General features: G+C 57.7%; 2 protein-coding genes across 5 annotated transcripts; one reads left to right on the top strand and one right to left on the bottom strand.

Annotated features, from left to right (window-relative positions):
• The first annotated feature begins 229 nt into the window (after positions 1 to 229).
• Positions 230 to 5,764, top strand: TMEM140 (transmembrane protein 140). 4 transcript variants are annotated; one of them, XM_059816853.1, is made up of 4 exons: positions 230 to 340; positions 2,362 to 2,448; positions 3,060 to 3,175; positions 3,983 to 5,764. In XM_059816853.1, the coding sequence occupies exons 3-4, from the start codon at positions 3,163 to 3,165 to the stop codon at positions 4,579 to 4,581; spliced, it is 612 nt and encodes a 203-aa protein (XP_059672836.1). In that variant the 5' UTR covers positions 230 to 340; positions 2,362 to 2,448; positions 3,060 to 3,162; the 3' UTR covers positions 4,582 to 5,764. The 4 variants fall into 4 exon arrangements, with proteins under 4 accessions (XP_059672836.1, XP_059672835.1, XP_059672837.1 ...); XM_059816852.1 differs by having other exon boundaries at positions 2,362 to 2,453; XM_059816854.1 differs by having other exon boundaries at positions 2,362 to 2,477; positions 3,986 to 5,764.
• Positions 5,765 to 6,132: 368 nt separating this feature from the next.
• Positions 6,133 to 7,311, bottom strand: CYREN (cell cycle regulator of NHEJ). Its single transcript, XM_059817212.1, has 3 exons — positions 7,187 to 7,311; positions 7,012 to 7,093; positions 6,133 to 6,659 (listed from the first exon to the last, which is right to left on the bottom strand). Exons 1-3 carry the CDS (start codon positions 7,300 to 7,302, stop codon positions 6,420 to 6,422), a joined length of 438 nt encoding a protein of 145 aa, XP_059673195.1. The 5' UTR covers positions 7,303 to 7,311; the 3' UTR covers positions 6,133 to 6,419.
• Between the last annotated feature and the right edge of the window lie 3,604 nt (positions 7,312 to 10,915).

Raw genomic sequence — 10,915 nt, 5'->3', positions numbered from 1 at the left:
TTTGCAACAGTCAGTTATTCACATCGGTTAGCACAGCTGGGAGAAGAAAGTACAAACCTGCCCCCAGCTTGGATGACGGTGGATGGGCTCAGCTTGTTTTCTTGCTCATATTTAGATGACGCAGTATCAGGGAGGAGCACTGCATGCATCAGGCTCCCATGGCCCTCAAAACCGAAACAGAAAGCAGAGGCAGCTGCCTGTGACACAACAGGGGCTGTGGTGTCAGAGCCCAGCCGGCACGGGACCTGGCAGCAGCCACGGACCAGCTCAGCTCGCCAGGGCAGCACCTCAGCCCTCTCCCAGCGTGTTTCAGCTCTGCACCCAGCCAGATGGGCAGCCCGTAAGTATCCTCCACTGGGTCCCCCACCTTTTTAATGCCACTGGCAGGGGGGAGCTGCCAGAAGAAGTGGTGCTGCAGGGTGCAAACGTCTGGGAGGGAGCAGGTCCTTCCCCAGCTGTGGGACACTTTCAGGGCAGTTCCTCCACAATCTGGTCTGTGTGCTGCAGGCTGGTTTCTGTTTGCCAGCAATCCTTAGCTTGTCAGCGGCCTTTCTTCACCTGTGGTTTCCCAGCAGCTGGTCCTCCCTGAGGGGGAAAGAGGGATCCTGGGGGGCTTAATGGAAAGGTGCCAAGTCCAAAGCTGCCGTCCTTTCCCACGGCTCTTGCACGGCATTACTCCCTCCAGCAGCCAGGGAGGGAGATGCAAGAAAGCCAAGTCTTCTGCGGGGCTTTTCAGTGCAGGGAAAATGCCCATTCCCTCGCCCCTTTGCATTCAGCCTGTTCTCTGCAGCGGGTTCCAGTGGCTCCACAGAGATGTTTGTCCCTGCACAGAAGCCAGATCCTGCGCCAAAGCTACATGCTTTGGCCTCCCCATCCCACTGCCTTTGCCCAGGCACTCAGCCAGCAGCTCCCTGGGGGGAAGGCACAGCCCCAGCCTGGGACTGTGCTCACCTGCCTAAGAGCCAGCAGAGGGAAGGGTTGTGCAGTTCCGGGAGCACAGAGGGTCCCTACGAGACCCACCTCGCAGAGAGACACCCCAGGGAGCTCCTGAGTCATACACATGGAGCCTCTCTGCCCAGGAGACTGAGACACAGAGCTCACCCATGACGAAATCCAGTGCTTCAGGGATGCCTGCCCAGAAACAAGGGGGTGAAGCCAGACTGGGGCTTGCTGCACCATGCTCGGGTTCCCCTTTCTTGCACCTTTGAGGTAGAGCTGCAGACTCTCCTGTCCAAAGGCACAGGCGTCTCCTTAGAGGCGGAGGGGCTGCAAGTGTCTGGGAAAAGCCCCAGCTGGACACTGGGTGACAGCTCTTTCCTGTTTATCCCCTGCTTCTCAGCCAGGCTGCCTCCAAACTGGCCTCAGGGCCGAGCTGCAGAGCTCACGAATGCCATGTCTGCGGCTGCGCTGGTGGCAGAGCGCCAGGTCTCAGCTTTCATTGCCAAAAAATACGTCACCTCCAGGCCAGCCACGTGCTCTCTGCCCCAAATGGCACAGGGCACCCGCACCAGGTGTGTTTCTGTTCCTGTCACACTCACACCTGGGGACAGGAATTTACCTGCTGGGCTGAGCTGGGGAGGCAGCAGGAAGCTGAGGGGCAAATCTGCCTGCAATTTGGCAGAGTGAACAAAGGGGCATCGCTGGGAAAATAGATCCTTGCAGACATGAGCCTCAAAGCAGAGGAGAGAGCAGAGATACCATGGGATTTCCCTGGGCCATCATACTTGCAGAGATCACATAGCAGCACAGGGTCTCTGCTGTAGCTCTCCTCCACCCCTGCCATATATTTCCACGAACCTGTTAGGAATTTAATTCTCTGTTCTGTCTTTAGTAAACATGTGCAACTAGGACCATTTCTAATTGCTTTTCTATTTTATTGAGGTGGGCGGGTAAATAAAATGTAATGTGAGATGACTGAACAAAAAGCCTATGTTTCTACAAGCCTGCCTTCTTTAGGAAACTGGTCTAAAGAAATACAACAGCAAGTGTTGGTGGGTGGGCATGGCCAAGAGCCAGCTGGGCTGTACCAGTCCCAACTCTTGAGTTCCAACAGAAGTCCCTGGGAAGCTGGTCAGCTAACCGAGAGCCCCCTCCAAGCACTGCTTGTTCTCCCTCTGAGGGCTGCAAGGCAAGGTGGCAGGCAGAATGGTGGGTGGGCGTGAGCCCTTGTGGGACAGGGAGGGGAAGATCAGCAATGCCTGGCTGCAGGAGAGCATGTGTAAAGACAGACAAACCAAGAGGCGATGCTAGGGGCAAGACAAACCCTGGTGAAATTACATGTGTATGAATGAAGTCTCATTCTGCAGCACACTCTGGGCCCAAGCACAGATATTTTCCTGGTCGTTTGTGTCTTCATTGTAGATTCAGAACAATGGGCATCCTCCACGTGGCCTTCCAGTCTCTCCAGAAGCCTGTTGTGAAGACCTCCAAGGGAAGCTACAAGAAAAAGTGAGGTATTGACCAGGGGAGAGGGACAGGTCAGTGTCTGGATGCTGTGACCCCCTTCCATGCGCTGTGTGTGCTTTTCCTGGCTATGACTGTGTGGAGGAGGAGAGAAGCTTTATCCCTGTGCATATTAAACATAGGTCCCCCACTCCCAAGTGCCCAGGGAGACAGAGAGTGGGAGGGGGATGCTAAAGGGTCTCTAGTCACCAGCACTGCAGCCAGGCACTGGGTACAGATGTCAGTGGGGTCTCTCCTGGCACTCTAAAAGAGGCTGTACCAAATCCACAAGCAGCTGTGGGATGATGGCCTGGGACATCCAGGACATTGGGATGATATACCACTGAGCAATGGGCAGTGGAGGGGAGACAGCAGGACCGACGCTGTGAACTTTTTGAGGGAAGGTGGTAAATGATTCACAGGATATAATGCTTGGCAAAGGCAGGAAAGGGGTTATTTGCAGAGCCTCAAGAGAGAGGCTGAGCTTGAAGTCAAGGTCTCTGAGCTCCTTGCCCTGTGTTTGTGCCTCTATGCAGACCCGGGCGGCCAGTGCTGTGATGCTGCTTGGCTCTGCAGCCAGTGATACCCCTTCCTGATGCCACTTCTCTGATTTTCAGCGTGAAGCAGAAGCCTGCAAAAGGGCACTGAGGACAGTCCACATTTCTGGGAGAGAAGCAGTGAGTCACGTTTACCAGGCAGTCTGAGAGAGGAGCAAGGAGGATGGCAATTGCAGGTCTGTCTCTGTAGCACCCATCTCCCCTGGCCCCAGAGGAGGGCGAGTGGCTGTGGGTGGGTCCGGGGTGCCTCTTTGTGGTGGACAACTGCCTGTCCGCATGGGGCATCGGTCCTCAGGCAACCAGAACAGAGGAGCACCACGTCTGCCAGCCTCAGTGGGGAGCAGGGCTGTGGGCCTGTGCCCAGAAATGTACTGACATGCAAGGGCCTCAGGGGCATGTGGATGCTGCAAATGAGTGGCATCAATGGCATCGGGTGTCCCAGAACTATGGGGGGGGGGGGGGGGGGGGGGAGGCAGGGGGAGCCCTGCACTTCAGACCTTATCATATCACCTTCAGACCTTACCATTTTACTCAGTCGTTCAAAGATCACAAGGGATGTCCTTGTCTGACCAGAACAGAAAGAAAAGCATTTTCCCAGAATAGCTCTTAACCCCCTCCTTACCAGTCAGCAGTGTTTTGCTCGCCTCCCAGCACTGCAGTTTGCTGACAAATGCCTATTTTGTCCAACGTGAGACCATGGTGCAAAGGACGTATGAGGGGCTAAGGGAGCCACACTGGTCTCATCCCGTCCTCCCAATGCTAGTCCATGCATGGGACGTCATTAAGCCACTTTTGCTGTGACCAAAAATGCACCCCCCTGAACCCAGAAACACATGCACAGCACAGTCAGAGGCAGGACTGAGATGCTCCTGCTCTACTTGCAAGGGGAGTCCCAAGACCTCAGTGACACAGGCTCAGAGCACATCCTGGGAAGGATGCCGTAACATGCAACAACCAAGGGGTCCCCCCTTCATGTTTTGCAGCAGGAGTCCCCACAGCAGGCTTTACCATGGTATCAAGACAGCATGCGGGCACCAGGATGGGTCTGCTGCAACAGAGGTGCATTGGTCACCTGCTCTGTGCGCTGACCCTCCTGGAGGCTGCTGGGGCCTTGGCCTTGATGCTCTACGCGTTGCTGTGGGAAGCCGGGAACCTGGTTGACCTCCCTGACAAACGCATTGGCTTTTACAACTTCTGCCTGTGGAATGAGACAGTCAGGGAGCTGCAGTGCCTGGACTACAACCATCTGCAGGTGATGGGCATCAGCCTACCTGGAATAGTGCTAGCCAGGGTTTGTGTGTATGCCTGCCTGGTCTTCAGCATCTTCTACCCCATTTTTGTTGCCCATGTGAAGTGCACAGAGGAGAGAGAGGGCTGGAAGGTGATCCTCACCATACTCATCATCAAGACGATAATCCTGTCCGGAGGCCTGGGTATGTTTCTTTTCCAAACCTCGCAGTGGATTCACCCCTCTGATTTCACTGGGGGCTTCCTGGCACTGCTTGGAACTCAGGTTCTGCTGCTGCTCCAGATTCTCACTGCCACTATGTACCTCAGCTGGGCCAAGCACACATGCCCGTGACAAAGCCCTTTTACTGAGGAGGCCCTACCCACTGAGATTTGACAGTGAAGAAGATGGAAGAGCTATTGATAACCTGATTTAAAACAGTAATCCCACTACAGCTTTAGTCACTGGCAGAAATTTGATCCTTAGTCCAAAGGCCCATGTCCAGCCATGCTCTGGCACACGGCTGTGTGCAGCGCTCCTGCAGCAAGCAGGCAGCAGACATCAACACCCACAGCACAGCATGGAAGCTTCCCAGAAACAGCAGCATGTAACACACCCCTCAGCCTAGGGCACAACATCAAAGCGACATCATTTCTGGCCCTGACCCAGAGGACAGTGAAGGGGGTGGATCAGAACCAGCACACAGTGGACACAGCCCTCAGGCCATATCTAGCCTAAGTACAGGCAGGCAGAGAAGCAAACAGGCTTCCTTTCTTGGAGTTGCCCCAAAAGACTCTGCTTCTTTGCCACCTCCTGGACTAACCAGGGATGCCTTCGAGGCAATTGTGACTTGAGGAGCTGTGGCTTCACACTGCCGTCACAGCAGTGGCAGCCCCAGAGATGCACTGGAGATACTCTCTTCAGCAGGAGCACATGTACTTCACCTACTGGAATAATATCTGGAGTGACTCTGCTTTAGTTCATTAGGGTGAAGTGGCCCACATCCAACCCCAGCAGCAGCAGAGCACCTGGAGGGGCAGCCTGACAACTTGCTGAACACTGAACACAGCCCTAATGATGAGGGTTTCCACAAGGAAGCAGAGGATTTTGGTGCAGAGCCCCAGGTTTATCCCCACTGATATTACGGGGCTAAGCCCAGCACTCCAGCAGCCTTTGAGACTCGAGGAGAACTGGTTCTGTGCGAGGGCAGCTCACCGCAAAGCTAGCTCAGACCAACACACACCCCGCACAAGGGTGTGCTCAGGGAGCAGGGCCAGGGCTACCAAAGGCTGGGGTGCAGTGCCCCAGCTGGGCCATCATAGCCAGAGCACTGGATGGGGCCTCTTTGCCGTGGCAGTGCATAGCACTGCTCCATGCCATGTCTGCAACCTCGCACAAAGAAGCACCTGCTTCTTTGGTCCCCTTTGGGGACATGGGGGTCCATTTTCTCTCCTGCTGCAGTATTGGTGGGGAAGTGGCTAGTTGCCAGATGCTGGTTTGACTGATTCTTCATTTCAATAAAGGCTCTCATACCTGGCCCAGCCTCATGTGGTCTGTTCATCCCCCCTTCGGACCAAGAAGAGGACACTGAGCCATCCTCATCCCTTCCTGCACACTGCCATGGGGTCAGCCCCCTCAGCATGGTCCCTGCCCCTGCCAGTCTGCTCCCACCAGTGTCTTCCTCAGCTATGGGACACCTGCCCCAGCCTGGAGGCAAATTCAGCATCAGGTCCAATGAGGACAGCCTGCCAGGCCCCACTGCAGCTGTCACAGAGGGACCACAAGGACAAGAGAGCCCCAACACTGAACCATGACTATCCAGCTCTGAAGAACCAGCAAAGGCCTTCTAGGGCCGGCAACTCCCTGCTCCCCTCCCGTCTCAACACCACCAAAGGGACACTCACAGAAACCCGAATGTCCTCTTTAATCTGTCCATGTTCTGAGATGCCAAACACAAATGAATATAACCTCATCTGGAGCCAAATCCCACTGAACCCAGCACACAGGGAGAAGTGACTGCCCACTTCCTTTTCCCCTACGGCCTTCATGGGCCTCCTACCAGCTCCACAGGCCACCAACACAACAAATACACAGCCCACTCCAGGCCCTCCTCCCACCACCCTCAGTGCTGCGGGAGGGGACACCCTCCCCACTGTCCCCTTCGCTCCTGGGGAGCCGCAGAGTAGGCTACGTTAGCTGAAAAAGATCTCCCTGACATATTTCAGAACATCGTCCTCGGAATCCTCCCAGCCTGTCCTCTCTGCGTCGGCACCAGCACCCGCGTCAGGAGGGGATGGGAGAGCCAGACTCCGGTCGCTGCCTCCCCCCGTGCTGGCTGTGCTTCCAGGAGCCTCCTTTGGTGTTGGCTGGAGGTCTTGCTCCTCTTCGCTGCCGGAACGGGCCTTCTCCTCATCTTCCTCGCACTGTAGATTCTGACCAAAGGGAAAACAACCAGACCAGGCTGTGCGCAACTTCACCCCGGGAGCACCACCCCTCGCCAGTCCCCAGGTCCGCGGTGGAAGCTGTTCTTGTCGCGCATCGCGCGGCGGGGCGGCCGGGGTGAAAGGCAGCTGCGCCGGCCCCAGCAGCCTCCGGGAAGCGGAAGAGGGGTCCGGGGAATTCGGTCGGCGCTCGGCAGCGACCCCAGACCCGCCTCCCGGAGAGGAGCCGCCAGGGAGCGGGAGCGGCAGCGCTCGCTGCCCGCGCCCCGGAGGCCGGCCGCGCGCCCGGCCGCGCTCGGGTACGACGGGGGCCGCGTCCCCACCCCCGGGGCTCCGGGCTCACCTCGGCCAGGACGGCCAGGGCCACGTCCACCAGCTCCGCCTCGTTCATGCAGTACACCACCGCCGCCGCCGCCGCCGCAGCCCTGGGCACCGCACGGGGAAACACTCAGCGCGGGGAGGGCCAGGCCTCGCCCGCCCGCCCCCCCCGCCGCTCCCTCCCGCCCCAACGGCGCTACCTGGGCCCTGCCGCCGCCTGCCGCCGCCCGGCCTTGGGGGGCGCCGCCGCCGCCCGCTCGTCCCCCGCCGCCCCCATCCAGGCCGGGAGGAGCCGCCGCCGCGCGCCCGCCGCCATCCCCCGCGCGGCAGCACCGCGGGAGGCGCGGCGCGGTGCCGGGAGTTCCCCGCCGAGCGGGAAGCCCAGGGCTCCCCCCGCCGTCGCCGTCGCGCTGGGGCCAGACGTGCCTGCGCCCAGACGTGCCTGCGCACCACGGCAGGCGCGGCGGTGCTGCTGGGGCAGCTTTCTCCCGTCACTCCGAGCCCTCTTCCTCGCTAAACCGAAAGAGCAGCAAAACAACCCCAACCCCCCACAGAAAGCCAGGTCACAACAGAACCCGGTGCTTGACCAGGCGGGGAGGGAGGCAGTGCAGGCGGGCAGCCAGCCAGGGAGGCCGCGCAGGGGGGCTCGGGCTCCGGGGCGAGCCCGGCAGCTGGCAGGGACAGGCAGGTTCAGGGGGTCGGCGCCCGAGCAGACACAGCTCCCGCCGTTCATGCAGCACCAGTGGCGAGGTGGGACAGAGCGAAGCTTTCCTGCACGTTCAACGGTTTGTCCGTGGCCACCCCTGCCGTATTTTACTCCAAAACCTCGCCCGACGCACAGAGGGACGCATCCTTCAACATTCTAACAAGGGAGGAAAGAGGGCTCTTGAACAGCAGCTGTCCAAATGGCACATGTTCAAACGCATTTTCCGGCCGCTCGGCCCCCGCCCCCAGGGCGCCCTGATGGCGGCAGGCAGGACCCGCTCGTTCCGGGCCGGCGTCGCACCGCCCCCTGTGACGCCCCCGTCACGCCCTCTGTGACGCCCAGCGCGCGCTGTTTAGGTTACCCCGTGCAGGCGCTAGCGCTCAGTGTTGTCGCCGCCGCGGTGGGAGCGGCAGCGCGCCTGGGGCTGGGAGCGTCAGGGGCTGCGAACCGCCACCGCTCGGGGCTCGGCTCTCGGCTTTTCTCGCCCTCTCTTCCTCTTCCCCACCCGGGGCTCGGCAGAGCCCGCCGGGCGCCTCCTGCGGCTGCTAACCCCGGGGCGGGCTGTGCCCTCGTCCCCGCCGCAGCATGCAGAGGCTCATCGGACTCTTCAGGAGGGTGCGGGAGCGGCCGCCGTTCGGCAGCGCTTCCGCGCCCTGCGCCGCCGGGGCCTCCGAGCTCCGGGGGAAGGGCCGGGGCGGGCTGCACAGCGCGGCCGCCAGCGGTGACCTGGGCCAGCTGCAGCGACGCTGGTGGTGGAAGAGACTCCGCATCAACGGGCGGGACGCGAAGAACCAGTAAGGGGAGGGCAGTGCCCGTAGCAAAGCCTCCACCCACCCTGGCTGGAAGAGCCGGCAAAGCCAAGCGGGGTCGCAAGTGCTCTGGGAGCAGGGCTGGCACCACAGCGCCGGCCTTACTGCAGGCCTGCCCAAGCTGGGGCAGGAGGCAGTGGATGCTCTGCTGTGCCCTGCCCTGCTCTGCTCTGCCAGCCTGGTCCCTGTAGTGAATCCTCTATGGAGCTCAGCAGGCCTTTGTCCAAGCAGAGACGGCTCCTTTCCGGTTGCCAGACTGAGCGGCTTGCTTGAGCAGGGCATGGATTCGCGGAAAGACATGGCGTGGCCTTCCTGTTGCTGTTAGAAATCCCATCTCCTCTGTCTCTGGGACATGTCTGGTGCGGGACTGATTGGGGGAAAACCGAGGGGCTTACGTAGACTCCGTAGACTCGCGTAGTCTCCATGGATTCCAGGCTGCCAAAATGTGGTCTCTTTTGCTGTGCTGGGTGGCTGGGCAGTCCTTCTGGAGGTAGGGACCAGTGCCTGGGCACAGGAGTCTGTTGGTGCAGGTTCACTGACACAGCTGAGGAAATGCCTCCTGACTCAACGGATGCGTTGGGGATTTTTCCTAGCCAGCCCCAGGCTTTGGGTGTGCGACTGCTGCCACCGGCTCTGGAACAAAAAAGCTTGCTTTCTGCTTGTTTTTTGCCAGTTGAGGCTTGTGGCCCAATGTGGTGTGTACCACAGCCTAAAACGATGTCTTCAGCTGCCTGCCTGTGTTAACTGAACATATGTAATTTCCAGGACACCTCTGCATCTTGCTTGTGCGAACGGCCATGCAGATGTCGTTCGATTTCTAGTAGGAAGGAAGTGCCAGCTAAACCCTCGTGACAATTTTAAGAAATCGCCGCTGTTGAAGGTACATGGAATATGTTACGCTTGTACGTTGGGCTTATCGATTATGCACTGAGTGATACATACCTTGCATGATTCTTTATGTAGGCCTGCGTAGAAACAGGTATGTTGTAGTCAGTGGGGAAGGGGCATATTTTGCCTAATCTTTGAAGATGCTTGTACTTTCCAGGGTTGGGAAGATGCGGGAGCTCTGGCAGAGAGACATATAGGTGTTGGAAGTTATTCCTCCTTTGTGTCCTGTTTCCAGGCGGTAGAGCACCAGCACAAAGACTGCGTGGCTATTCTGCTGGAGCACGGTGCCAACCCTGACCTCAGAGATGCTGGCGGCAACACTGCCCTTCACCTAGCTGCCGTCATTCCTAGCAAATCTCTAGTGGAGCTGTTACTTGAGCACAATGCCCATATTGATGCTCAGAATGAGGTAAGCTTGCACTTTGGGTAAGACTCCTCTTCCCAAAACTTGCTTGACTTTTCTGTGTTATTCTAAGGGAGATGATTTCTTCTTTCAGTTGGCACTCACTCCGCTTACCGTTGCGATCACCCAGCACTGTGAAGAGATGGTCGAGTTCCTCCTTCAAAAAGGAGCCGATGTCCATGCTCGAGATAAGAATGGAAGGTGAAGGGTTTGTCAAAAGTGCACTTGGGACTCCTTAGCATTGTTCAAGTTGGATTGATGGGAGGCATAGGAATGAGCTTTGAAAAAGAACCAGGAGCTGCCCGGAAGGAACTCCTTCTGTGTGACTGGTGAAGGCAGACCCACACTCAGCTGCTCTCTTACCTCAGGGGACGATTTCCGCACTGAGGACTGCAAGAAAGCATTGGCTGTGGTGCCACACACACAAGTCGGCACACCCCCCCCCCCCCCCCCCCCCCCGAGTTTGCTGTGGGCAGGTGGTTGGCCTGGACACCACCTGAGGTCCCACCAACCTGAATTCTCCGATGCTTCCACGTGGTTGGCTGTGCTTTCACTCTGCCTGCAGGAAAGGGGAAATTAATTGTTTGGGGGGCAAAGAGGGACTGAAGTAATAGCAATGCAATGTCTGTAGAAGCTGATGTATTTCCTGTCATCTCTTGGATGCTTTAGGACCACTCTTATGGTTGCTGTTCTTGCTGGGAATATGAATGTAATACAACTTCTTCTTCGGCATGGTGCGGATCTTTCTCATGAAGACCAGTTTGGCCACACAGCTATGTATTATGCCAGTCTGTCTAGCTACACTGAGTAAGTGTTTTATGTCCTCATTAGAGCAGCTGCATTGTCAGAATGTCCATGCTGATGATGTATGGCCCTTTTTGGTAACGTCACGGGCGTTTAATGAGGTGTTGAGACCTTTGTTGAAGCTGGGCTCAGTGACATCTTCTGATGCATCTCTTTCTATGTCAAGAGTGGATTTGGAAGTTGAGGAAAACTTCCCTTCACAGTTCTCTCTGAGAATTCACCTGTGTGCTGCTAAGCTCCACTCAACGCAACTGACTAGGAACAACCTGCCTTTTGTTTCAGAGGGGATCTAACTGATATCCCCTGAGTTAAACTCTTC

Source organism: Gavia stellata, chromosome 4 (genome assembly GCF_030936135.1).
Source record: "Gavia stellata isolate bGavSte3 chromosome 4, bGavSte3.hap2, whole genome shotgun sequence".
NCBI classification, from domain to species: domain Eukaryota; kingdom Metazoa; phylum Chordata; class Aves; order Gaviiformes; family Gaviidae; genus Gavia; species Gavia stellata.
Note: the sequence above shows the minus strand (reverse complement) of the source record. Positions and strands in the feature narration are given on the sequence as shown.

Bases quoted from the DNA above. Each gene is read 5' to 3' on its own strand.
- CYREN (XM_059817212.1), bottom strand. From the start codon at position 7,302: ATGGCGGCGGGCGCGCGGCGGCGGCTCCTCCCGGCCTGGATGGGGGCG. The intron at 7,094-7,186 runs GTAGCGCCGTTG...TGCGGTGCCCAG, and splicing joins CAGGCGGCGGCAGGGCCCAG to GGCTGCGGCGGCGGCGGCGG. The intron at 6,660-7,011 runs GTGAGCCCGGAG...CCCTTTGGTCAG, and splicing joins CCCTGGCCGTCCTGGCCGAG to AATCTACAGTGCGAGGAAGA.